Source organism: Lampetra planeri, chromosome 55 (assembly GCF_965212315.1).
Source record: "Lampetra planeri chromosome 55, kcLamPlan1.2.h2, whole genome shotgun sequence".
Taxonomy (NCBI): domain Eukaryota; kingdom Metazoa; phylum Chordata; class Hyperoartia; order Petromyzontiformes; family Petromyzontidae; genus Lampetra; species Lampetra planeri.
Window position 1 is genome coordinate 1,743,762 of NC_136161.1, and position 26,203 is coordinate 1,769,964.

Below are 26,203 nucleotides of genomic sequence, written 5' to 3' on the forward strand. Positions count from 1 at the left end.
TACGTAGACGACGGCGCTAATCAGAGGTGCTAAGGCGTCCAAGCCGCGGAGATCCGCCGTTCCAATCCGGGCGTTGTCGTTTTTGTTTGTTTGCTCAAACAACCTCGACGGCCACAGGGAATGACCATTGTCAACGTGACGAATCGCACATCAACAACATCAACAACATCAACAACATCAACATCAACAACATCAACAACATCAACAACATCAACAGCATCAACAACATCAACAACATCAACAACATCAACAACATCATCAACAACAACAACAACATCAACAACATCAACATCATCAACATCAACAACATAATCAACATCAACAACATCAACAACAATATCAACAACATCAACAACATCATCATCAACATCAACAACATCAACATCAACAACATCAACAACATAATCAACATCAACAACATCAACAACATCAACAACATCATCAACAACATCAACAACAACATCAACAACATCAACAACATAATCAACATCAACAACATCAACAACATCAACAACATCATCAACAACATCAACAACATCAACATCAACAACATCAACATCAACAACATCAACAACATAATCAACATCAACAACATCAACAACATCAACAACATCATCAACAACATCAACAACAACATCAACAACATCAACAACATAATCAACATCAACAACATCAACAACATCAACAACATCATCAACAACATCAACAACATCAACATCAACAACATCAACAACATCAACAACATAATCAACATCAACAACATCAACAACAATATCAACAACATCAACAACATCAACAACATCATCAACAACATAATCAACATAATCAACATCAACAACATCAACAACAACATCAACAACATCAACATCATCAACAACATCAACATCAACAACATCAACATCAACAACATCAACAACATCAACAACATAATCAACATCAACAACATCAACAACAATATCAACAACATCAACAACATCATCATCAACATCAACAACATCAACATCAACAACATCAACAACATCAACAACATAATCAACATCAACAACATCAACAACATCAACAACATCAACAACTACATCAACAACATCAACAACATAATCAACATCAACAACATCAACAACAACATCAACAACATCAACAACATCAACATCAACAACATCAACATCATCAACATCAACAACATCAACATCAACAACATCAACATCAACAACATAATCAACATCAACAACATCAACAACATCAACAACATCATCAACAACATCAACAACATCAACATCAACAACATCAACACCATCAACAACATCAACAACATCAACAACATCAACAACATCAACAACATCAACAACATCAACAACAACATCAACATCAACATCATCAACAACATCAATAACATCAACAACATCAACAACAACATCAACAACATCAACAACATCAACAACATCAAGGTATGTACGTGCGTTGAACTTCTTACGATGGGCCACTTTGTTGAGATATCATTTGTGGTAGCCAGGTTACTTCTGAAAACTAAGTTGATACCCGAGTGGGAATCTAGATTCGAAGTTTCCGTGACTACAGAGATCCATCCTTTTTGGTTCTTTCGGTAAAGTCACGTGGGGTAGAAAATAATATAAATTAAATCACGACGTTTCGAGCGCAACACAAGCAATCATCATCAGGTGGGGAAACCACAGCAAGACAATTTTTTTGCTGAAGTGGGAGAGAGATGCCGTGTTAAGATGTTATATAGGTAAGGGAGGGGGGAGAGGCAAGGGAGGGGGGTAGGGGGAGGGGAGCGTTGCGTGGACGCTTTGAGGGAGACGTGAAGTTGGCGGGGCTGGAAGTGGGAGGCTGAGAGAGCTGGGGATGCACGGGGGGGGGATGCAACAACAACGCCACTGCAGCAGCAATGCCAATGAAGCCAACAGCGCCAATGCAGCAGCAATGCCAATGGGCTTTGCCTGGTAGGACAGGGATGGTTTGGTTGTATTTGAATGTGTCTGGGTGATTTGTTTACATTTCTTGTACTTTGCACTCTTATCGTATTGTTGTTGTTGTTGTGATGTTATTACACCCAAGCCCCAACTGGACATCTGTAGTTCATCGGAATCCTCCTCCAGTCTCAACACAAATTCTGAATTCTCCGATTCCGTTTTCGGGTTTCAGATGAAACCGATTTGGGTCCTCGAGTGGCGTGGTTGGCAGTCCCTCAGCCATGAGGATGTCACACCTTCCACAGGCGGTTTGTCACATGACCACGAGCAGAGACAACGTGCAAACTCCAAATATACAGCAGCAGGCGTCAGGGTCGGGGTCGAACCCACGACCCCTGTATACCGGGCCAGGCGGTTAACATCTCCTGGCCACCGCGGTGCCCAAATCACACAGTGTGCCCCCCCTCCGCCCCCCGTGGCTGCAGATGCCTGGCCACGAGATCATGTCCGCTGTACCCCTGAACGGGCTGACCCCACATTGGGAAAACCGGAGGAACCAAAGGGAGAATATGCAAACTCCAAATATACAGGCGGCTAGGGCTGGGGTCGAACCCACAACCTCCTGTATACCAGAAGAGGGAGTTGACATCTAGCCACCGTGGAGGGGCAGCTGCTCCTTGCAGTGCTCGGTCCACTCCCAGACATCTGTGCAAAAAGAGCTTCACAGATCATCGGATTCCTCCTCGATCGTGGCTCTGGTTGCGCTGAATAGACGACACGTCGTCGGGGCTGTCGGTTCGTTGAGGCACCACAGCAACACCAGCAGGGTCAGCCCCGCTGTCTTGGGGAAACGGGTTTCTGTTGCCCCAAGACATCAAGGAAATGCTCAGCAAACCCGCCAACCTGCTCTTGGAGGTCCAAGATCAGATCACCGTTCTTGCCCTGAAGGATGTTGAGAGGTGTGGTGCTGAAAGTCACTTCTTGATGGTGTTACAGCATGCTACTGAGTCAGTTTCCATTTCCTCAACAACTCGTAAGCACCACTCATCGTTACGGCACGGAACGGCTCTCCGAACCTCCAAACCTCCGAGCGAAGGCTGCGGCAAGCCTCCTCGTTCTTGGACGTGGGATGTTGTCAGCAGTGGGAGTGGACCTGCCGTTTACTTTAACCAGCCGGAACACTTCCTCCGTGAGCTAGAGTTTCTGGGGAGGTCTGGACTGCGTACTTAATGCAGCTATAGCAGCCGCATGAGTCACAGTCCTGAACCTCACCCATTTCCCCTCGGTGTCAGGAGGGGATGCCAACTCCACTTCCAAGCGATGATGAAATTCTTGCTTGTAACCTTCATCAGCAAGCCGAGACCAGGCCACTGTGGGTTTGAGTGGGGTCCTTGATGGATGCTTGCCACCACAGTGAAAATATGGTAGGCGCATCTTTCAAATGACAAGCCGATGCTCAGTAAAAAAATCAACTCCATAGTAGATCCTGGTTTCAAGGACGTGGGCCCGCATTCGCTATTCCGCAACTTTCTAGTCCAGCAGATGTTCTTGCTTGGAACCGGCATGCATCAATGATGTTGTGTGGATGTGCCGATGTGAAACCAGTGTGGTGGTGATTGCAAGCCCCATGGGCTTCACAGAAGTTGAGCAGCCTCCTGTTGTTATTGAGCTGATCTCACCCATGCCTTCCAATCACTCCAGACCCAATAGGGCATTAAAATCTGACTCATCAGCCTTGCCTGCATCCCTCCACTGATGTTCATCTTCTGTGCGGGTGTAAGCGACCACCACTATCCCTCTCTTCCCATTGACGGGGAGGCGAGTCCACAGTATCCTGGGAGTCACAACTGATTGTATGTGCTCTCCAAGGCGGAAGGAGCCCCCCCCCCCCCCCCCCCCCCGAGGCTGCTTCTGTATCCCATGTATTTTAAACCATTTTGTTTTTCTTAAGAGCTATTTTATATTTATTAAACGCCTATTATTCACCCTTCCTTGATTTTAACATCGTAGATGCTTTGCATTTTTTAAATGAGATTTAGGTTAGTTTTACATTTGTCACTGGGCCTACCTATGCCCTGTGGCCCTTCGACTTGCCAGTGCTACTGCTCTCAGGAAAGCTGTGAGCTGCTGCTGCTCCCTGGATCTGCCTGAGCTGCACCTTGATTCAAACCCAGTTCATCTCATCTCTTGATTGGTGCTTCAGTATTAACCACGATCTGATTGTCCTAGCACTACAACCAGCTTGTCTTGTCTAAGCTAAGCTTGTCTCATCACCTGATTGGCACAACAGGACGACCACCCGCATGTTCCTGCTCATGACTAACCCCCTGCGGCCCGCACCCAGCTTTCCCGAGCTGAAGCTCAGCCTCCTTCATCCTGGAGTGGATGCGGCGGCAGTGCTACCGTAGTGGCACAGCGCCGACTGCTGTCCAGCAGCGGCAACTGCGGTGGACAGTTTGCGCTCACGCCGTCGAGCATGTACACGGCTGTGTGCCGGCAGGGCGGAGGAACTGGGGCAAGGGTAATGGAAGACCTCATCGGGAGGCCCCTGGAAGCCTCTGGTGGGTTCGAGAAGGGAGGCGCGGCCAGGGCGGAGCCAGGGCGGAGCCAGGACAGAGTGAGGGTGGAGCCAGGAGGCCGCGCCGAGTAGAATAAAAGCAGCGGAAAGTGGGAGCTCTGGGCTGCCGGTTCTGGGAGTGGACTCGTCTCGTCGTCGCTGTCATCTTCGCCGCCTTCGCACGATAATTGTGCGGCCAGACAGGAGTTGGCCGTCTCGGTCGACGCCGTCTAGGCCGGGCTGTACTCCAAATGAGTGTGTGCGCCACGCACACACAACGAGGAGGACACGACACTACTATTACTGCCTGTCCAACTAGCCACTGCACCAGCCCATCTCGGCCTGTGGCCTGCTCATTGTGGCTTGTGTCCAGTCCATCGTGGTGAAGCTCAATTTGTCTCATCATCTGGGCTTCTGGTGTATGACCAACACCAGGGAGGCATGAGCCGTGTTAAGGCGTTGCAACTCAAGCATATAGCGGTTTACACCCTTTCACGTATACTTCAGTGTTTTGAGTCTTGCCTCTCTGGTGACTTATGTACTACTAAATTCATGACCTTAGGAGCCTCTGTCCCCTTCACACTGACACTTTTCAGGTGGACTAGTGGATGGAAGAGGCCTGTGGTCAGGTTGAAATCTGGGAGCCAGTTAGGATTGATGGTTCCAATTCATTGTCTACCCGTAAGATTCGGTAGTCTCACGTCTACATCGGACTCTCAGATCCTTCCCCGTTGGCCTTGGGTTATAATAAATATACCAAACCGACGTTCCACTGAGCTGCAAAATAGAGGTATTAGGAGTAAGAAAGAGCCTTTACTGAAGCTCATGCCCACGAATGCCAGGTCGGTCACGCGATGTGCCCCTTTAGTACGTGACAACATTGCTATGGGCTGTCCCCATCGAGCTTTTATTACCAAAACCTGGCTTCGACTGGGAATCGACCAACCTTTGGCTTATTTAGTCCCAGATAGGTAATCAAGATTGCACATTCCCAGACCAAATAAACGGACAGGTGGCGGTGATCTTTCAGACCGGTTATATCTGTGCGATGTGCCCTGGTCCCAAAGTTGGGTCATTTGAATACATGGTCGTGCATTGCCCCCTGAATGAGAACCAGGGCCTGCATCTCACCCTGGTTTATAGACCACCTCGATGCAAAGGTGATTTTACGTATCAGCTGTCTGAGGTGATCTCGCCCTTCTTCCTGTAATTCCATCACAGAATTGTGCTGGGAGATTTCAACACATGGATGGATGACCCATCTGATAGTTTGGCTCCAGACCTTTTGGATACCATGGCTTCCATGGGATTTATTCAGTTTATATAGGTCCAGTGCATGATCACGGCCACACGGTTAACCTAGTATTCAACCAAGGGGTCTCAATTGGCGCCATTAAATTTCCGTGCGCATTATGGACTGATCACACGGTGATCCACGCTGAGTTCAAGGGTCTCCCCACCCCTCTCCAACATTCTGGGGGACTTCAGGGAAGCTGGGTTCGGCCCAAAAGGCTAACGGCCCCTTCTGGATTTTCTGTTGCCTTGTCGGCCCACATTTCGTCTTACTGTGACAGTGGTACCATCAACGATTGGTTATAGAAGTTAATTTTAGTGCTCTGATATGCTATCGACGACCTTGCTCCTTGCCACTGTCTTCATGCTAAAGTTACCACGAGCACCAGAGACCTCAGAGCCCTGAAAGTAGAACTTAGGAAAATGGAACGATGCTGGCGCAGATCAACTCTACGAGCCTGTTAACGGGCTAACACGCGGGCTATCTTCATGGCGACGAAAAAGTACGTCGCCTTGAGGATTGACTCGGCAAGGAACCTGTCCCCTGAAGAGGTGTTCAGGATGGTCAACAGTTTAATTCACCCAAACTGTCCGTCGATAAAGGTTGCGCCTTCTGAAGAGTGCTGCAAAGATTTCCATCAGTTCTTTGCTAGTAAGATCAATCGCATTAGAGAGGGCATCTGCCCAGCAATTAGTCCTGATCCTAGATTGGACCTAAGGGCTCCTCTCATCTTTGAGAGGTTTTTTTCACCAGTCCTGCCTGCAGACCTCATCCAGACTACTGTGATGATGAAATAGACCACCTGAGTTGAGTCGTACGCCTTTTAGCGTCATCTGGTCCAACCCCAATGGAGACTAGGCTCTAAGAAAAGCTGTCTCGGGTGTGGACCAATCAACTTCCAGGAGAGTGCATATCATTATCATTATCAGAGTTGTTTCTTTTTGTTTTCATTTTGATTGCTTGTTTTGTGGTTATTGCAAACATGATGCCTTGTATAAAGGTGTCAGTTTTTGTACCAGTTGAAAGGGTAAAAACCTATTACCACTGGACCACCTGTGATTTAGATCCCTATTCCTCTTGGATTCTTCAGGACGCCTTTGAGCCAGTGATCCCGATAGTGACCAAATTGGTCAACTTTTACCTTTCAGAAACGGCACTGGATGTTGATATCCTGGCGATCAATCACCCGATATTCAATCTTCCCTCTTTAGGGAAGATTGTCGAATGGGTGGCCTCCTCCCAGTTGGAGTTGTGTCTGGAGGCCGAGGCCGCGTGCTTCTTTGATGTCACTCAATCATGCTTCAGGGCCCATCATGGAACTGAGTCCGCCTTGGTTTGCGTGACAATCTCCTCGTGGCGATGGACCGGGGCTGTCTTTCAGCCCTTGTTAAGTTCGACCTGTTAGCTGCCTTTGATACAATTGATCATGAGGTTTTATTGCGGCACCTACGGGGCCTGGCAGGAATCGGAGGCACCGCCTTCCAGCGGATTGGATCTTTCCGGCAAGGCAGGGCCAGAGGTCGCAACCGGGTACCCGATACCCGTACCCTACCCGATACCCGGCTACCCGTACCCGGCCGGGTACAGGGTACGGGTACGGGTAGGCCGTGAGTCACTGGTGAGTAACCGTTTGTCACTCATTTCGGGTAGGGTACGGGTACGGGTAGGGAACGGGTACCCGTACCCGGCCGGGTACGGGTACAGGTACCCATTTACGACCCTGGTGCGGCCGGGTACAGGTACGGGTAAGGAATCAAAACCCTTTTGAGACCTCTGGGCAGGACCTAGCAGGTGGCCTTGGGTCCCCACATGTCCCCTGTTGGACCCTCCCCTTACGGTATCCCTCAGGGGTCAGTCTTATCTCCCCTTTTATTCAATGTCTATGTTAGGCCGCTTGGAGCTATCATCCGGAGGCACGGGTTACAATGCCATCAGTACGCCAATAACACCCAGATATACGTCTCCTTTCCAGGTGGCCAAGATGCAGCCCTCGCCTGCTTAATAGACTGCCTGGCGGAGGTGCAGCAAAACTGACCAGACGCTGCTGATGATTTTGGGGTCAGAGAGCCGGCTGAAGATGGGACAGGGGGAGTACCTCCATTAATTAATGGAGTCCGCCCTCTCCCTGTAAAAATGGTGCACAACCTCGGTGTACTGTTCGGTCTCAGCTTCACCATGCGCACTCAGGTTGCAGCTGTGGTCAAAGCGGGGCTTCATCACCGGAGAGTGCTCAGAGGGCTGTGCCCCCTCTTATCCGCTCGTGATCTCGAAACACCGATTAATGCTCTGTATGCCGAGCTGACTTGTGGACTGGTTTGCAAACTGCAGCAAATGTAGAATGCGGCTTCCCGCATATTTAGATGTGTTAGCCGTTTCGAGCACATAAAACCCATCCTCCGTGATCTGCAATGGCTACCAGTCAGCTATCGCATACAATTTAAGTGAGCTGTACTAATAATAATAATAATTCAATTTGTAACGCGCACAAATTTGCGGACGTAATGACCGCAACTCAGAGGCGCGGAGCCGAGCTCAGAGTCGCTCGAAAGCATGATTGTAGAGCTGAGTTTTTAAGTCTCTCTTGAAGGAGGCGCATAGACGTGACCATCCTGGATCTTGGTATCAAGAGGAGGTCGTGAGTCGCGCTGCGCAGGCATTTGCCGTGTGCTGAGCTGCAAGTCGTCAATAATGAAGAAAGGTACAGCGGGCAGGCAGATGTGAAGGCATGGTGGCAGAGGCAGGCGGCCTTGTATGTGACCCTACTGGCGATGGGTAGCCAGTTGAGAGCGCGGAGACAGGGGAGTGAGTCGAGACGGGGATGAGTGTGGGCAATGACGACGCGTGCTAGGTTGTTTTGTAGTCTTTGAATTTTCTTTAGGTTGCCAGTGGAGGTCCGGACTAGGACGGAGTCGCGATGGTCAAGGCAAGACCCAACTATGCAACATGCCAATGTGTTGGCAATTTCAGTAGAGATGAGAGGACGTAGGTGTCTGAGAGCCTTCAGGTGAAAGTTACATGACCTGATGATACAGTTGGTTTGACGGTCGAAGGATAAAGTTGAATCTAGGATGACACTGAGGTAGCTGAAGTGGTCGGTGAACCTGATGCTGTGACCTGAAAATGTGTATGTGTGTTGAATTGAGACGTTGCTTGGTACCTAACATGATGGCCACTGACTTTTTCGGATTAAGGGCTAGGTTGTGTGTAGTGAACCACTGTTGCACGGCGGTGGTACATTCCGAGAGCCTCTCGAATCCAGATGCATTGCTGGAATCGATGGCAGTGAATAGAATAGTGTCATCCGCGTATGAGTGATGCTTAACACCGAAGCTTGCGATGAGCCGGCCGATCGGGGAAGTGTAGGCTGTGACGAGCAGAAGGGACCTAGTACAGAGCCCTGGGGAACCCCGCATAATGCTATTGTTTCAGGCGATGTGGACATGCCCACCCTGACTGAAGATTGGCGGTCAGAAAGGTACAAAACTATCCACTAGAGTGCTGAGCCGCATATACCGAAGTCGGATTTTAGGAGGGAAGTAAGGAGCGAATGGTTGATGGTGTCGAAGGCTGACGAAATGTCCAGACTTACAAGTGCAACAGTTGAGCCGGAATCAATGATCGTTAAAATGTCATCGAGCACTCTGGTGAGTGCTGTTTCTGTGGAATAGTTTTGACGGTGAGCTGACTGGAAGCAGCAGTAGTTTGCGGAGGAGGTGATGTGTGGTTTTAGCTGGGCGAGGGCTAGTCGTTCAAGGAGTTTAGAGAGGTTCGAGAGGTTAGTGATGGGACGATAACTAGATGGGTCATCCGGGTCGAGACTTGGTTTCTTCAACAAGGGAGAAACCAGGCCAGGTTTGAGGTTGGACGGAAAACACCCCATGGAGAATCAGGCATTTGCGATGTTCCTGATCATGATGGCGAGTTCCGGGGCACATTGCTTGAACAAGGAACCTGGGAGCACATCGAGTGGACTTCAATTGAAGTGATTCAATTAAAGAGAAAACGTCTTTTGCAAACATGATTTATAAAGCTCAAAATGGCCTTGGCCCTCGGTACCTGCAGTCCCTTCTGGCCCCCAGACGTCCGGTAGATACATAGCTTGAACTCCTCCAGCCCTGCTAGCTCAACCCACAAGTTGTCATTCTACGCTAGTTGGTAGCAGGGCCTTCTCAAGTGTGGCGCCTGAGATCTTTTTCTTGAGTGTGTCCTCTCATTTTTATCTTTTTAGATGTGTCGTGATTTTACAGGTAGGACTCATTTTGTTTAATTTATACTGTAAAGTATTGCGATGCCTTGTTTAGCGAGGGTGAGTTCTTACTAAAAAAAATAATATAACGACTTAATGAACAACTTCCCACACTCTGCCTCCATACTCCCACGCCCCTTTTATTCTTTAGTTCAAATGAAGACCCACTCCCTGTTCTTTGGCAGCTTTCTGCCCTGAGTAACAACTGAAGCCAGAACCGGTCCACCGGACCTGCTGAATACCAGAGGTCCAAGGGTACCAGTCCAGCTCCCGACATAAGAATGGAAGCCTCTCCTCCGTAGTGACCCACAGACTCACAAACACAACACACAGAGACCCATAGACTCACCACACAGAGACCCACATACTAACTACACAGACTAACAGACTCATCACACAGAGACCCACAGACTCACCACACACAAACCCACAGACTCACTACACAGACTCACAGACTCACCACACAGAGATCCACAGACTCACCACACAAAGAACCACAGACTCACTACACAGAGACCCACAGACTCATCACACAGAGACCCACAGACTCACCACACAGAGACCCACAGACTCACCACCACGGCCTGCCCCTCCCCCCAAGGGCCACGTACCTGGCGGTGTCCCCCGTCCTCCTCCAGTCGTCCGCGCGTCTCGTCCCCTCTCCCGCTCCTCCCACGGCGCTCAAATCCTCGTAGCTCTTCCCGAGCCGCGAGGGAACATCTCCGACTCTCCTGCTGGCGGACCCCTTCCAGGGGCGCTCCCTCCCCCCCCCCCGCTCCCCCCCCCGCCGCCCCCTCCCTCCGCTCCTCCCACAACCCTTGTCGCCGTGCGCACCGCGTCCAGGTAGAGGGAGTTGAGGTCCACGGAGCGTTCGCCCGCCTGGCTCCTCCTGGAGGCGCCGGAGCCGTCTCGGGCGCCTTCCATGGCACCGGTGCCCTTATCGGAACCCACGTCGCTACCCCCACCGGCGCCCCGACCGGTAGCCGCTCTGGCCGCGCCGCCGCCGCCACCGTCGTCCACGCTGCTGTTGCTCCTCCTGCCGCTCTCCTTGAAGGCCCCGGCGCCGTCTCTAGCGCCGGGGCCCCGACCGTGACCCTCGTCGGAACCTCCACCGGCGCCCCCACCCCCGGCCCCGCCGGTGACCCGCCTGGCTGCGCCGCCGCTACCGCCGCCGTCGTCTGCGCTGCTGCTGTTGCTCCTCCCGCCGCTCTCCCCGGCGACGGCGCCGGTGCCGCCGTTCCCATAGCAGGGAGCCGCCCGCGTCCCGGCGGCGCCGCCGTGGCGACCGGCCTCGGCCCGCTCCGCCTCGCCGTCGGCCGTCTCCCGGCCCTCCTTGCCGGCCACCTCGACGGGCGAGGAGAGCGAGGAGAGCGAGGAGAGCCGCGAGTCCGAGCGGCCGTCCATTGGGGCCCCGTCCTCGCGCGGCTCCGGGAAGGACTGAGCCCGCAGGAAGCGCCGCTGGGAGCCGACGCCGCCTCCGTCGCTTCGGTCCCCCGGCTCTGCCGCCGCAGCCGCCGCCTTCTCCCCGCCCGCCCCGGGGCGCCCCCTGCGAGTGGGCACCAGGCCGAGCTGCAGGTTCACGGAGGAGGTGTGGGTGGGCGGGCCTCCCACGGGGATGCTGGCCTTGCTCGTGAACGTCCCGCCGCTCCTGCCGGCGTCGCTGACCCTCCGAACCTCTGCTCCGGACGGCCTCCCCGTGTCGGCGTCCCGTCCTCCCGCTCCTCCCGCCGCCACCGTCGCCGCGGCCTCCGCCTCCTCCCCCGGGCCCTCCTCGTCTTCGAGGAGGATGCTGCTCCTCGGCCGCCGCCTGCCGAGCGACGTCGCCCCCCGCGGCGGCCATGGAGGGCAGCGTGGCCGCCTTGCTCTCGAGGGCGGCGCGGGGCCGCGACGCCACGGGAGGCCTCGCCGGCTCCGGGGGGTCCCGGGAGAGGAGGCCGCGGGCGCCGGCCCGGGCCGCCCCCCCCGCGGCCCCTCCCCCCCCGCCGCCCGGGCCCCCCCGCTGGTGCGCGGCGAGCAGCAGGCGGTCCACCTCCCTCTGCAGCTGCTCCCCATGCTGCCGCTCGCGCTTGAGGACGCTGCGGGCGTCCTCCAGCTCCAGCGCCAGCAGCGTCTCCCGGCGCCGTGCCGACGCCGACGTGGCGGCGGGGGGGAGGGGGAGGGAGTCGGTGGTGGAGTTGGGGAGGCCGGCCGGCGTGGGGCCGACGGCTTCCCCCTCGCGACGCCGCTGCTGCTGCTGCTGCTGCAGCTGCTGCTCCAATTTGAGCGCCCGGGCTTCCGAGCGCTGCAGTTGCTGCCGCAGGTCGGTGAGCTCCAAGCGGAGGCGCTCCAGCTCGCGGCCGGCGCGTGGAGAGCCGGGGCCCAAACTCGCCTCCAGACGGTCCCGCGCTGCTGCTGCACGCCGTGGCAGAGCGGAGATAAACTCAACAACCGGATCTTGATTTGAAGCTTTCGTGACTGCAGGAATCCATACTCTTTGGTTCTAATAAACTCAACGACTTCATCAAATGTCTATGTTTTTTTAACCACGTGTGAAGGCCGACTGAGTCTTTGTAGCGTGTGTACGTTGACTTTGTTTCGCACCGTACGTAGCCAGCCGCGCTAAACGGAGGTGCGCGGGAAGGACAATCGACTGAACACGTAAAGCAGTGTTCAAGAAATGAGTTTTGAATATAGATTTAACATATATACGGTGACATACAGTGAGGGAAAAAAGTATTTGATCCCCTGCTGATTTTGTATGTTTGCCCACTGACAAAGATATTATCAGTCTATAATTGTAATGGTAGGTTTACTTGAACAGTGAGAGACAGAATAACAACAAATAAATCGAGAAAAACGCATGTCAAAAATGTTATAAATTGATTTGCATTTTAATGAGGGAAATAAGTATTTGACCCCTCTGCAAAACATGACTTAGTAATTGGTGGCAAAACCCTTGTTGGCAATCACAGAGGTCAGACGTTTCTTGTAGTTGGCCACCAGGTTTGCACACATCTCAGGAGGGATTTTGTTCCACTCCTTTTTGCAGATCTTCTCCAAGTCATTAAGGTTTCGAGGCTGACGTTTGGCAACTCGAACCTTCAGCTCCCTCCACAGATTTTCTATGGGATTAAGGTCTGGAGACTGGCTAGGCCACTCCAGGACCTTAATGTGCTTCTTCTTGAGCCACTCCTTTGTTGCCTTGGCCGTGTGTTTTTGGTCATTGTCATGCTGGAATACCCATCCACGACCCATTTTTAATGCCCTTTCTGAGGGAAGGAGGTTCTCACCCAAGATTTGACGGTACATGGCCCCGTCCATCGTCCCTTTGATGCAGTGAAGTTGTCCTGTCCCCTTAGCAGAAAAACACCCCCAAAGCATAATGTTTCCACCTCCATGTTTGACGGTGGGGATGGTGTTCTTGGGATCATAGGCAGCATTCCTCCTCCTCCAAACACGGCGAGTTGAGTTGATGCCAAAGAGCTTCATTTTGGTCTCATCTGACCACAACACTTTCACCCAGTTGTCCTCTGAATCATTCAGATGTTCATTGGCAAACTTCAGACGGGCAGGTATATGTGCTTTCTTGAACAGGGGGACCTTGCGGGCGCTGCAGGATTTCAGTCCTTCACGGCGTAGTGTGTTACCAACTGTTTTCTTGGTGACTATGGTCCCAGCTGCCTTGAGATCATTGACAAGATCCTCCCGTGTAGTTCTGGACTGATTCCTAACCGTTCTCATGATCATTGCAACTCCACAAGGCGAGATCTTGCATGGAGCCCCAGGCCGAGGGAGATTGATAGTTCTTTGGTGTTTCTTCCATTTGCGAATAATCGCACCAACTGTTGTCACCTTCTCACCAAGCTGCTTGGCGATGGTCTTGTAGCCCATTCCAGCCTTGTGTAGGTCTACAATCTTGTCCCTGACATCCTTGGAGAGCTCTTTGGTCTTGGCCATGGTGGAGAGTTTGTAATCTGATTGATTGCTTCTGTGAACAGGTGTCTTTGATACAGGTAACAAGCTGAGATTAGGAGCACTCCGTTTAAGAGTGTGCTCCTAATCTCAGCTCGTTACCTGTATAAAAGACACCTGGGAGCCAGAAATATTTCTGATTGAGAGGGGGTCAAATACTTATTTCCCTCATTACAATGCAAATCAATTTATAACATTTTTGACATGCGTTTTTCTGGATTTTTTTGTTGTTATTCTGTCTCTCACTGTTCAAATAAACCTACCATTAAAATTATAGACTGATCATTTCTTTGTCAGTGGGCAAACGTACAAAATCAGCAGGGGATCAAATACTTTTTCACTCACTGTATACGGTGACATCTATAGGGTATCCCCTCGATATTTGCCAGGGATACATTTCTGAGATGCTCGTGAATTGCACATTTTGCAGGTTGTGATATTGGCCGATGAAAACCTGCTTTATCTTTTGAATGAAAACCTTAAATAGGTAAATAAGCTATTAAATAAGTTAACATTATTATAACGACACATCTCTCATCACTTTCTCTCTCGTCACATTCTCTTTATCTCATCGCTTTATCTCGTAACATTACCACTCATCACTTTGTCTCTTATCACCGTACCACCTCTCATCGCTTTATCTCGTAACATTACCACTCATCACTTTGTCTCTCCTCACCGTACCATCTCTCATCGCTTTATCTCGTAACATTATCACTCATCACTTTGTCTCTCATCACCGTACCATCTCTCATCGCTTTATCTCGTAACATTATCACTCATCACTTTGTCTCTCATCACCGAACCATCTCTCATTGCTTTATCTCTCTCCGTCGCAGCAGCAATCGTTTAGAGTTCCAGATTCGATTCGCCGATAGACAAAAACGCAGCCGGCAAGTTTGTGAGTAACGAGGGAAAGCTGTCGCTCTTTTCAGAAGTGACCTGGTTTAAAATGAAAGTTCAACGAAGTGGCTTATCATCATCGTCTGTAATTCATAGCAGCCAAATAATCTAAACGTATGTCGAGTCAAGAGGTGGGGGGTGGGGGAAACCGGAGGACCCAAAGAAAAAGACACTGGGAGAAAGACATGCAAACTCCAAATGTACAAGAGGCATCAGGGTCGGGATCAAACCCACGACCTCCTGCATACCTGGCGGAGTAGTGAACATCTCCTTGCCACCGTTACGCGCACGAGTGACCAGTCGTTGAGCTGTGATTTCATCATGGAATTATTGTCTTTATCATTGTCAACGTGTTCATCATCATCATCGTCATCATCGTCATCATCATCGTCATCAACGTGTTCATCATCATCATCAATCATCATCATCATCGTCATCATCATCATCGTCATCATCATCATCATCGTCATCGTCATCATCGTCATCATCGTCATCATCATCGTCATCATCGTCGTCATCATCATCATCATCGTCATCATCATCGTCATCATCATCATCATCCGTCCCTTTGCTACTGTGAATGGGGCGACCGCCCTAATCCCCGCACCCACCCTATGGATGGTCCTGCCCACGGGATTCAATGATAAAGGCTCCCACAGGGTTCAACGTTAAAGGTTCCCACAGGGTTCAATGTTAAAGGCTCCCACAGGGTTCAATATTAAAGGTTCCCACAGGGTTCAATGTTAAAGGCTCCCACAGGGTTCAATGTTAAAGGCTCCCACAGGATTTAACATTAAAGGCTCCCACAGGGTTCAACGTTAAAGGCTCCCATAGGGTTCAACGTTAAAGGCTCCCATAGGGTTCAACGTTTAAGGCTTGTATAATCTCTACATTCCCATCGCAGGGCGACATCTCAAGCAGAGAGAGAGAGAGACAAAGACGAGCTGGACACAGACATCACCACGTCTCACCGCTCGGAGAATGTGGTCCCAGTTTCTCCTCCAGGCGTCGGCGTTCCCACTCGGAGTTCTCCAACCTCCCCTCCAGCTCACGGCGCTCCTTCTCCCAGGCCGCCAGCTTCTGCTCCGTCTCCGCAGACACCTGCGGAGGCACCTTGGACTGCTCCAGCTCCTTCCGGGAACTCCGAAGCCTCTCCTCCAATCCCCGGCGATCAGCCTCGGAGCTCTGGAGCTTCTCCTCCAGGGACCGACGCTGCGTCTCGGAATCCCCCAGCTTCTCCTCCAGCTCCCGGCGCTCCTCCCGGGAGAACCGGGGCTTCGATTGATACTCCTGAATTTCCTTCTCAGAACTCCCAAGTTTTTTCTCCAACTCCTGACGCTGCTCCTCGGATTTCCGAAGCTTCTCTTCCAGCTCCTGGCGCTCCTTGTCTTCCTCCCGCGAAGGCCGAGGCTTCGCCTTCAACGCCTGGGCCTCCTTCTCAACGTTCAGGAGCTTGTCCGCCAGGGACTGGCGCTCCTTCTCGGAATCCCGGAGCTTCTCCTCCAGCTCCTGGCGCTCCGCCCGCGGGAATCGCGGCTTCGTCTTCAACTCCTCCAGTTGGTTTTCGGAACTCCGAAGCTTCTGCTCAAACTCCCGCCGTTCCCGCTTGTGATTCCGAAGGTTCTCTTCCAGTGCCTCGCGCTCCTTCTCGGAGGCGCGAAGCTTCTCCTCAAACTCCCGCCGCTCATCCCGGGAAATCCGCGCCTTCGCCTGAGGCCCCGGAGCTTCCTTCACGGAACTCCGAAGCTTTTCCTCCAACTCCTGACGCTGCGTCTCAGACTTGCGGAGCTTCTCTTCCAGCTCCTGGCGCTCCCTCTGGGTATCCCGAGCCCTCTCCTCCTCCTCCCGGGGGGATCGAGGCTTCACCCTCAACTCTTGGACGCCTTTCAACTCGCCCAGCTCCTTCTGCGAATTCTCAAGTCGACCTTCCAGATTCACGGATTTCTTCTCAGACTTGCCGAGCTTCTCCTCCAGCTCCCGTAACTTCTTCTCGGCACTCCCTAATTTCTCCTCCAGCTCCCGGGACCTCTTCTCAGAACTCACAAACGTCTCTTCCACCTCCCGGGATTTCTTCTCGGAATTCCGCAGCTTCTCCTCCAGCTCCTGCGGCTTGCGGGAATCCTTGCCGGCATCGCGGAGTTTCTCCTCCAGCTCCCGGCACTTCTTCTCGGAACTCCCAAATTTCTCCTCTGCCTCCCGTAACTTCTTCTCGGAACTCCCAAATTTCTCCTCCAGCTCCCGTAACTTCTTCTCAGCACTCCCTAATTTCTCCTCCAGCTCCCGGCATTTCTTCTCAGAAATCCCAAACGTCTCTTCCGCCTCCCGGCATTTCTTCTCGGAACTCCGCAGCTTCTCCTCCAGCTCCGGGGCATTCTGGGCCTTGCGTGAATCCTTGCCGGCATCCCGGAGTTTCTCCCCGAGCTCGCGGCGCTCCCTGTCGGCGAGCGCGAGCTTCTGCTCCAGCTCGCGGCGCTCCTTGTCAGAGCTGCGGAGGCGCTCCTCGCTGCTGCCGCGCTCCTCCTGGAGGGCGCGCAGCTTGGACTCGGCCTCCAGCCGGCGTTCGTCCGTGTCGAGGAGGCGCTCCCGCAGGCGGGCGAGCTCCTGCTGAGCCTCCTCGTGCTCCTCACGCAGGCGCACGCTCTCCTCCAGCTGGCAGGCACAGCGAGAGAGAGAGTGGGGGGGGAGGGAGAGTGGGGGGAGAGCGGGGGGGGGGAGTGGGGGGAGAGTGGGGGGCGAGTGGGGGAGAGCGGGGGGTGAGTGGGGGAGAGCGGGGGGTGGGGGAGAGCGGGGGGGGAGTGGGGGGGAGTGGGGGGGAGTGGGGGAGAGTGGGGGGGGAGTGGGGGGGGAGTGGGGGGGGAGTGGGGGGAGAGTGGGGGGAGTGCGGGGGGGGGGGAGAGTGGGAGGAGAGTGGGGGGAGAGAGGGGGGAGGGGGGGGAGAGGGAGGGAGAGTGAGGGGAGAGTGGGGGAGAGAGTGGGGGGAGAGTGGGAGGGAGAATGGGGGGAGAGTGGGGGGGAGAGTGGGGGGGGAGAGTGGGGGGAGAGAGTGGGGGGGAGAGTGGGGGGGAGAGTGGGGGGGAGAGTGGGGGGAGAGAGTGGGAGGGAGAATGAGGGGAGAGTGGGGAAAGAGTGGGGGGAGAGTGGGAAGAGAGTGGGAAGAGAGTGGGGGGAGAGTGGGGGGGAGAGTGGGGGGGGGAGTGGGGGGAGAGTGGGGGGGAGAGTGGGGGGCGAGTGGGGGGGGAGTGGGGGGGGAGTGGGGGGAGAGTGGGGGGAGTGCGGGGGGGGGGGAGAGTGGGGGGAGAGTGGGGGGAGAGAGGGGGGAGGGGGGGAGAGGGAGGGAGAGTGAGGGGAGAGTGGGGGAGAGAGTGGGGGGAGAGTGGGAGGGAGAGTGAGGGGAGAGTGGGGGGGAGAGTGGGGGGGGAGAGTGGGGGGAGAGAGTGGGGGGGAGAGTGGGGGGGGAGAGTGGGGGGGAGAGTGGGGGGAGAGAGTGGGAGGGAGAATGAGGGGAGAGTGGGGAAAGAGTGGGGGGAGAGTGGGAAGAGAGTGGGAAGAGAGTGGGGGGAGAGTGGGGGGAGAGTGGGGGGGGGAGTGGGGGGAGAGTGGGGGGAGAGTGGGGGGCGAGTGGGGGGAGAGTGGGGGGCGAGTGGGGGAGAGCGGGGGGGGGGGGAGAGTGGGCGGAGGAGAGTGGGAAGAGAGTGGGGGGAGGGGGGGGGAGGGGGGGGGAGAGTGGGGGGCGAGTGGGGGGAGAGTGGGGGGAGAGTGGGGGGAGGGGGGGAGAGTGAGGAGAGAGTGGGGGGAGAGTGGGGGGAGAGTGGGGGGAGAGTGGGGGGAGAGAGTGGGGGGAGAGTGGGGGGAGAGAGTGGGGGGAGAGGGTGGGAGGGAGAATGGGGGGAGAGTGGGGGGGGAGAGTGGGGGGAGAGTGAAGGGAGAGAGTGGGGGGGAGAGTGGGGGGGAGAGTGGGGGGATAGAGTGGGAGGGAGAATGGGGGGAAAGTGGGGGTGGAGAGTGAGGGGAGAGTGGGGGGGGGGCGAGTGGGGAGAGAGTGGGGAGAGAGTGGGGGGGAGAGTGGGGGTAGAATGGGGGGGAGAGTGGGGGGGATAGTGGATGGGTGGGTGGGTGAGTGGGTGGGTGAATGGGTGAGTGGGTGAGTGGGTGGGTGGGTGAGTGAGTGAGTGTGTTAGTGGGCGGGTGTGTGTGCGTGTGCTTTATTGACCTGGTCAAGGCGTATGATACCATCACTAGGCCTGGCCTCTGGGTTGTTCTTCGTGCTTTCGAAGTCCCTGACCCTCTGCTCACGATCATTAAGGACCTTGTTCGCCTGGATCGCGAGGGCTAAACTGGTGCGGCACGGGCTAGAGAGGAGATGGAATGATCCGGTACAGGAGGATGTGGAGCTGAGTGGACTTGCCAATGACTTGTACCAGCGGTGTCAAGATCGGCCTCTGTGGAGGAGGCTCGTGAATGACGCGGCTACTGGCCAGTTGGAGGGAGTCGCCCTCCAACAATAATGTAAGGCGGAGGAGCGACGCTCACAACAACGAGCGGAGCGCTGGGTGGCTAAAGCACAGCAATTTGGCACAGTAGGGGGCACAGGTGGTGCATCAGCCAGTCATCTCGGTCATCTCAGTCAGACGACCCGTGGCACCTGGGTCTGCCCCGTGACCTCCTGCCAGCGGGCGTTCGACACTTCACGTGGCCTCAAAGTCACATGGCCTGGCACAAGCGTTGTGGTGACGTCACCGCCACTTAGTGGCGAATGGCGGTTGTTGTTGTCACTGTGTGTGTGAGTGTTAGTGGGTGAGTGGGTGGTGGGTGAGTGTTTGAATTGGTGGGTGTGTGTGTTAGTGGGTGGGTGAGTGAGTGGGTTGGTGAGTGTGTTAGTGGGTGAGTGTGTTAGTGGGCGGGTGAGTGAGTGGGTCATTGGGTGAGTGAGTGGGTTATTGGGTGAGTGAGTGAGTGGCTGAGTGAGTGAGTGAGTGGCTGGATGAGTAAGTGAGTGAGTGGCTGGGTGAGTGAGTGAGTGTGTTAGTGGGCGAGTGTTTGAATGGGTGTGTGTGTGTGTGTTAGTGGGTGGGTGAGTGAGTGAGTGGCTGGCTGAGTGAGTGGCTGAGTGAGTTAGTGTGTTAGTGTGGGTGTTAGTGAGTGGCTGGGTGAGTGAGTGGCTGGGTGAGTGAGTAAGTGGCTGGGTGAGTGAGTGTGTTAGTGGGCGACTGTTTGAATGGGTGGGTGTGTGTGTTAGTGGGTGGGTGAATGAGTGAGTGGCTGGGTGAGTGAGTGGCTGGGTGAGTGAGTGGCTGGGTGAGTGAGTGGCTGGGTGTGTGAGTGGCTGGGTGAGTGAGTGAGTGGCTGGGTGAGTGTGTTAGTGGGCGAGTGTTTGAATGGGTGGGTGTGTTAGTGGGTGGGTGAGTGAGTGTGTTAGTGTGGGTGTGTGTGCGTGCTAAGTAGTTGCTACAGAAGAGAGACAGGCCCCCCCCCCCCCGTACCAGTCTCTCCACGCATCTCACGCGCTCCCTCATCTCCTCCCGCGTCTTCTCCGCCCGCCCGAGTGCCGACTTGGCCTCGTCCCGGTCGCGCACGGCTTCGCGTACGCGGGCCCGCACCTCCCGGCCAGCGGCACGCAGCCGCTCCAGGTTGTCACGCAGCTCTGCCTCCATCTCGTCGTGCTCGGCCCCGCGACTTTCCACGGAGCGCACCCGCTCGCGTAACAAACCCAGCTCCTCCAGCAGCTGGGAGTGGGGGGGGGAGGGGAGGTCAGAGAGGGTTGGTGAGTGGGTGGGTGGATAAGTGGGTTTGGTGAGTTGGTGAGTGAGTGGGTGAGTGAGTTGGTGAGTGCGTAGGTGAGTGAGTTGGTGAGTGAGTTGGTGAGTGAGTTGGTGAGTAGGTGAATGGGTGAGTTGGTGAGTGAGTGGGTGAGTGAGTGGGTGAGTGAGTGGGTGAGTTGGTGAGTGAGTTGGTGAGTGAGTGGGTGAGTGAGTGGGTGAGTGAGTTGGTGAGTGAGTGGGTGAGTGAGTTGGTGAGTGAACGAGTGAGTGGATGACTTGGTGAGTGAGTGGGTGAGTGAGTGAGTTGGTGCGTGAGTGGGTGAGTGAGTTGGTGAGTGAGTGGGTGAGTGAGTAGGTGAGTGAGTTGGTGAGTGAGTGAGTTGGTGAGTGAGTGGGTGAGTGAGTTGGTAAGTGAGTTGGTGAGTGAGTGAGTAGGTGAGTTGGTGAGTGAGTGGGTGAGTGAGTGAGTTGGTGAGTGAGTTGGTGAGTGAGTGGGTGAGTGAGTGGGTGAGTTGATGAGTGAGTTGGTGAGTGACTCACCTCATTTTCATCATCTTTGGCTCCGTTGCTGTCTGCAGGCTTCGCTCGCTCTTTCAACTTCTCCTTGAGAGAATCGATCTACAAACAAACACCGCCTCTAGCATTGAACGATCCATTGGGAGCCTTTAACATTGAACCCTATGGGAGAGTGAGTCTGTGTGAGTTTCTGCATGAGTCTCTGAGTGAGTCTCTGAGTGAGTCTCTGAGTGAGTCTCTGAGTGAGTCTCTGAGTGAGTCTCTGAGTGAGTGAGTCTCTGAATGAGTCTATGAGTGAGTCTCTGAGTGAGTCTCTGAATGAGTCTCTGAGTGAGTCTCTGAGTGAGTCTCTGAGTGAGTCTCTGAGTGAGTCTCTGAGTGAGTCTCTGAGTGAGTCTCTGAATGAGTCTATGAGTGAGTCTCTGAGTGAGTGAGTCTCTGAATGAGTCTCTGAGTGAGTCTCTGAGTGAGTGAGTCTCTGAGTGAGTGAGTCTCTGAGTGAGTCTCTGAGTGAATGAGTCTCTGAGTGAGTCTCTGAGTGAGTCTCTGAGTGAGTGAGTATCTGAGTGAGTGAGTCTCTGAGTGAGTCTCTGAGTGAGTCTCTGAGTGAGCCTCTGAGTGAGTGAGTCTCTGAGTGAGTCTCTGAGTGAGTCTCTGAGTGAGTGAGTCTCTTAGTGAGTGAGTCTCTAAGTCTGTGAGTCTGTGAGTGAGTCTCTGAGTGATTCTCTGAGTGAGTCTCTGAGTGAGTCTCTGAGTGAGTGAGTCTCTGAGTGAGTCTCTGAGTGAGTCTCTGAGTGAGTCTATGAGTGAGTCTCTGAGTGAGTGAGTCTCTGATTGAGTCTCTGAGTGAGTCTCTGAGTGAGTCTCTGAGTGAGTGAGTCTCCGAGTGAGTGAGTCTCTGAGTGAGTCTCTGAGTGAGTATCTGAGTGAGTCTCTGAGTCTCTGAGTGAGTGAGTCTCTGAGTGAGTCTCTGAGTGAGTCTCTAAGTGAATCTCTGAGTGAGTCTCTGAGTGAGTGAGTCTCTGAGTGAGTCTCTGAGTGAGTCTCTAAGTGAATCTCTGAGTGAGTGAGTCTCTGAGTGAGTGAGTCTCTGAGTGAGCGAGTCTCTGAGTGAGTCTCTGAGTGAGTCTCTGAGTGAGTCTCTGAGTGAGTCTCTGAGTGAGTCTCTGAGTGAGTGAGTCTCTGATTGAGTCTCCGAGTGAGTCTCTGAGTGAGTCTCTGAGTGAGTCTCCGAGTGAGTGAGTCTCTGAGTGAGTCTCTGAGTGAGTATCTGAGTGAGTCTCTGAGTCTCTGAGTGAGTGAGTCTCTGAGTGAGTCTCTGAGTGAGTCTCTAAGTGAATCTCTGAGTGAGTCTCTGAGTGAGTGAGTCTCTGAGTGAGTGAGTCTCTGAGTGAGTCTCTGAGTGAGTCTCTAAGTGAATCTCTGAGTGAGTCTCTGAGTGAGTGAGTCTCTGAGTGAGTCTCTGAGTGAGTCTCTGAGTGAGTCTCTGAGTGAGTCTCTGAGTGAGTCTCTGAGTGAGTCTCTGAATGAGTCTATGAGTGAGTCTCTGAGTGAGTGAGTCTCTGAATGAGTCTCTGAGTGAGTCTCTGAGTGAGTGAGTCTCTGAGTGAGTGAGTCTCTGAGTGAGTGAGTCTCTGAGTGAGTGAGTCTCTGAGTGAGTCTCTGAGTGAATGAGTCTCTGAGTGAGTCTCTGAGTGAGTCTCTGAGTGAGTGAGTATCTGAGTGAGTGAGTCTCTGAGTGAGTCTCTGAGTGAGTCTCTGAGTGAGCCTCTGAGTGAGTGAGTCTCTGAGTGAGTCTCTGAGTGAGTCTCTGAGTGAGTGAGTCTCTTAGTGAGTGAGTCTCTAAGTCTGTGAGTCTGTGAGTGAGTCTCTGAGTGATTCTCTGAGTGAGTCTCTGAGTGAGTCTCTGAGTGAGTGAGTCTCTGAGTGAGTCTCTGAGTGAGTCTCTGAGTGAGTCTATGAGTGAGTCTCTGAGTGAGTGAGTCTCTGATTGAGTCTCTGAGTGAGTCTCTGAGTGAGTCTCTGAGTGAGTGAGTCTCCGAGTGAGTGAGTCTCTGAGTGAGTCTCTGAGTGAGTATCTGAGTGAGTCTCTGAGTCTCTGAGTGAGTGAGTCTCTGAGTGAGTCTCTGAGTGAGTCTCTAAGTGAATCTCTGAGTGAGTCTCTGAGTGAGTGAGTCTCTGAGTGAGTGAGTCTCTGAGTGAGTCTCTGAGTGAGTCTCTAAGTGAATCTCTGAGTGAGTGAGTCTCTGAGTGAGTGAGTCTCTGAGTGAGCGAGTCTCTGAGTGAGTCTCTGAGTGAGTCTCTGAGTGAGTCTCTGAGTGAGTCTCTGAGTGAGTCTATGAGTGAGTCTCTGAGTGAGTGAGTCTCTGATTGAGTCTCCGAGTGAGTCTCTGAGTGAGTCTCTGAGTGAGTCTCCGAGTGAGTGAGTCTCTGAGTGAGTCTCTGAGTGAGTATCTGAGTGAGTCTCTGAGTCTCTGAGTGAGTGAGTCTCTGAGTGAGTCTCTGAGTGAGTCTCTAAGTGAATCTCTGAGTGAGTCTCTGAGTGAGTGAGTCTCTGAGTGAGTGAGTCTCTGAGTGAGTCTCTGAGTGAGTCTCTAAGTGAATCTCTGAGTGAGTCTCTGAGTGAGTGAGTCTCTGAGTGAGTCTCTGAGTGAGTCCCTGAGTGAGTCTTTTGCTCACCTGCCCCTGCAGAATCGTGGTGGTCTCGGTCTCTGCGGAGATCCGCTGGGACATCTCCGCACATTCTCTCTGCATCCTCCCCGTGTCCCCGTCCCTGCCCAGCGCCTCCTGCGCCCGACGTCTCAGGGCCTCCACCTCGCGCAGGAGCGAGGCGGAGGACCGCGGAGACATGGGGGAGAGCGGAGACGGCACGGGGGACATCGGGGACGGCGGCGGGGACGTGGGGGACAGGGGGGCGGCTCCATCTGCGGGGAGACGGGAGGACGGGGGGGGGTGAGGAGTCGGGGAGACAGCTCCATGTCTCCCTGTGTGTGTCTGTGTGTGTGTCTGTGTGTGTGTGTCTGTGTGTGTGTCTGTGTGTGTGTCTGTGTGTGTGTGTCTGTGTGTGTGTCTGTGTGTGTCTGTGTGTCTGTGTGTGTCTGTGTGTCTGTGTGTGTGTCTGTGTGTGTGTCTGTGTGTCTGTGTGTGTCTGTGTGTGTGTCTGTGTGTGTGTCTGTGTGTGTCTGTGTGTGCGTCTGTGTGTGCGTCTGTATGTGAGTGTCTGTATATGAGTGTCTGTGTGTGTGTCTGTGTGTGTGTCTGTGTGTGTGTCTGTGTGGACGCTCGTGAAGGACGCTACTGGGCAGTTGGAGGCAGTCGCCTTCCAACAACAATGGAGGGCGGAGGAGCGACGCTCAAAACAACGAGCGGAGCGCCGGGTGACTAAAGCACAGCAAGTTGGTACAGTAAGGGGCACAGGTGGTGCATCAGCCAGTCATCTCGGTCATCTCGGTCAGTCGACCCGTGGCAACTGGGTCTGCCCCGTGACCTCCTGTCAGCGGGCGTTCGACACTTCACGTGGCCTCAAGGTGCACATGGCCTGGCACAAGCGTCGTGGTGACGTCACCGCCACTTAGTGGCGAATGGCGGTTGTTGTTGTCTGCGTGTGTGTCTGTGTCTGTGTGTGTGTCTGTGTCTGTGTGTGTGTGTCCGGCAAAACAACCCCCTACCTTCTCGCGGTGCCGGATGGGCAACACTGTCGTAGACAGCGCTGTGGGGGGAGGGCCAATGCCCATTGGCCTCTCCCCTCATGGCGTCTGCGACCACCACAGTGGCTAAACGGGGGCTCTGGACGGGTGCGAGGGGCTGGTAACCCCTCCACCCTCAATTCATTACCACTAAACTACGAATGAAACATAAATATGCAACAAATAAGCTTGTGCCGGAGGCCCGGGGGGACAGGCTTCTACGACGTCTCCTGGCCAAACCCGAATTGGCGGAGCCAGGAGATTGAATCTTCACCCTCGGGGCTCCTCCAGAAACAACGAAAAATCACTACGGATGGCCACGTGGAATGTTCGAACGCTCACTGCGGAGGAGAGGCTGCCACTCCTTTGTCGGGAGCTGGACCGGTACCGCCTGGATCTCTGTGGCATTCAGGAGGTCCGGTGGACCGGTTCTGGCTCCTGCCACCATGAGGGGTGGACAGTCCTCCACTCGGGGCAGGATACTGCCAAACAGGGTGTGGCTCTTCTTCTGAACAAAATAATGAAGGGGGCGTGGGAGCGTGGCGGTGAGGTGTGGGAAGCTGTAAGCCCCAGGATACTTTGGGCTCGCCTTCCCATCAACCGGAGGCGAGGAGTGGTGGTCGTGGTTACTTATGCCCCCACCGAAGACGAACATCCGTGGAGGGATGCAGGCAAAGCCGATGAGTCAGATGCCTTCTATGACCTCTTGTCACAGGTGCTGGCTAAAGTGGCCACTCGGGACAGAGTCATCTTGTTGGGTGACTTCAATGCCCGAGTTGGTCATGATGCTGGCATCTGGTCGGGAGTGATTGGAAGGCATGGGCCAGATCAGCTCAATAACAACGGTAGGAGGCTGCTAGATTTTTGTGCAGCCCATGGGCTTGTAATTACCAACACGCTCTTCCGGCATCGGCGCATCCACACAACATCATGGATGCATGCCTGGTCCAAGCAAGAACATCTGCTGGACTACGTAGTGACGGACCAGCGGATGCGAGCCCATGTCCTTGACACCAGGACCTACCGTGGAGCTGATCTGCCCTCTGACCATCGACTAGTCATCTGTAAGATGCGCCTGCCATTCTTCCACTCCGGTGGTGGGTGTACACCCAGGACCCCATTCCAACCAAAATTGGCCTGGTCTCAGTTAGCTGATGAAAGTTGCAAGTGAGAATTTCATCATCGCTTGCAGCTGGGGTTGGCATCGTCCCCCACTCCACCTTATGTCGAGGGTAAATGGGCGAGGTTTAGGACTGTGACTCATGCAGCTGCAATGGCTGCTTTGGGTATGCGGTCCAGACCTCCCCAGAAACCCTGGCTGACAGAGGTGTTCAGGTTAGTTGAGAAAAAGCGACAGGCC

The 26,203-nt window shown here is 53.9% G+C and overlaps 1 protein-coding gene across 1 annotated transcript in view; it reads right to left on the minus strand.

Annotated features, from left to right (window-relative positions):
• Positions 1–26,203, minus strand: part of LOC144735476 (uncharacterized) — a 61,563-nt gene that overhangs the window by 26,175 nt on the left and 9,185 nt on the right. Inside the window, exons 3-8 of the mRNA XM_078617875.1 lie at positions 23,837–24,081; positions 21,182–21,259; positions 20,363–20,605; positions 15,854–17,531; positions 12,012–12,419; positions 10,640–11,977 (exon numbers count right to left, since the gene is read on the minus strand). Of these exons, the coding sequence (XP_078474001.1) occupies positions 10,710–11,977; positions 12,012–12,419; positions 15,854–17,531; positions 20,363–20,605; positions 21,182–21,259; positions 23,837–24,081 (3,920 nt within the window). The 3' untranslated portion in view covers positions 10,640–10,709. The remainder of the gene's footprint in view (positions 1–10,639; positions 11,978–12,011; positions 12,420–15,853; positions 17,532–20,362; positions 20,606–21,181; positions 21,260–23,836; positions 24,082–26,203) is intronic.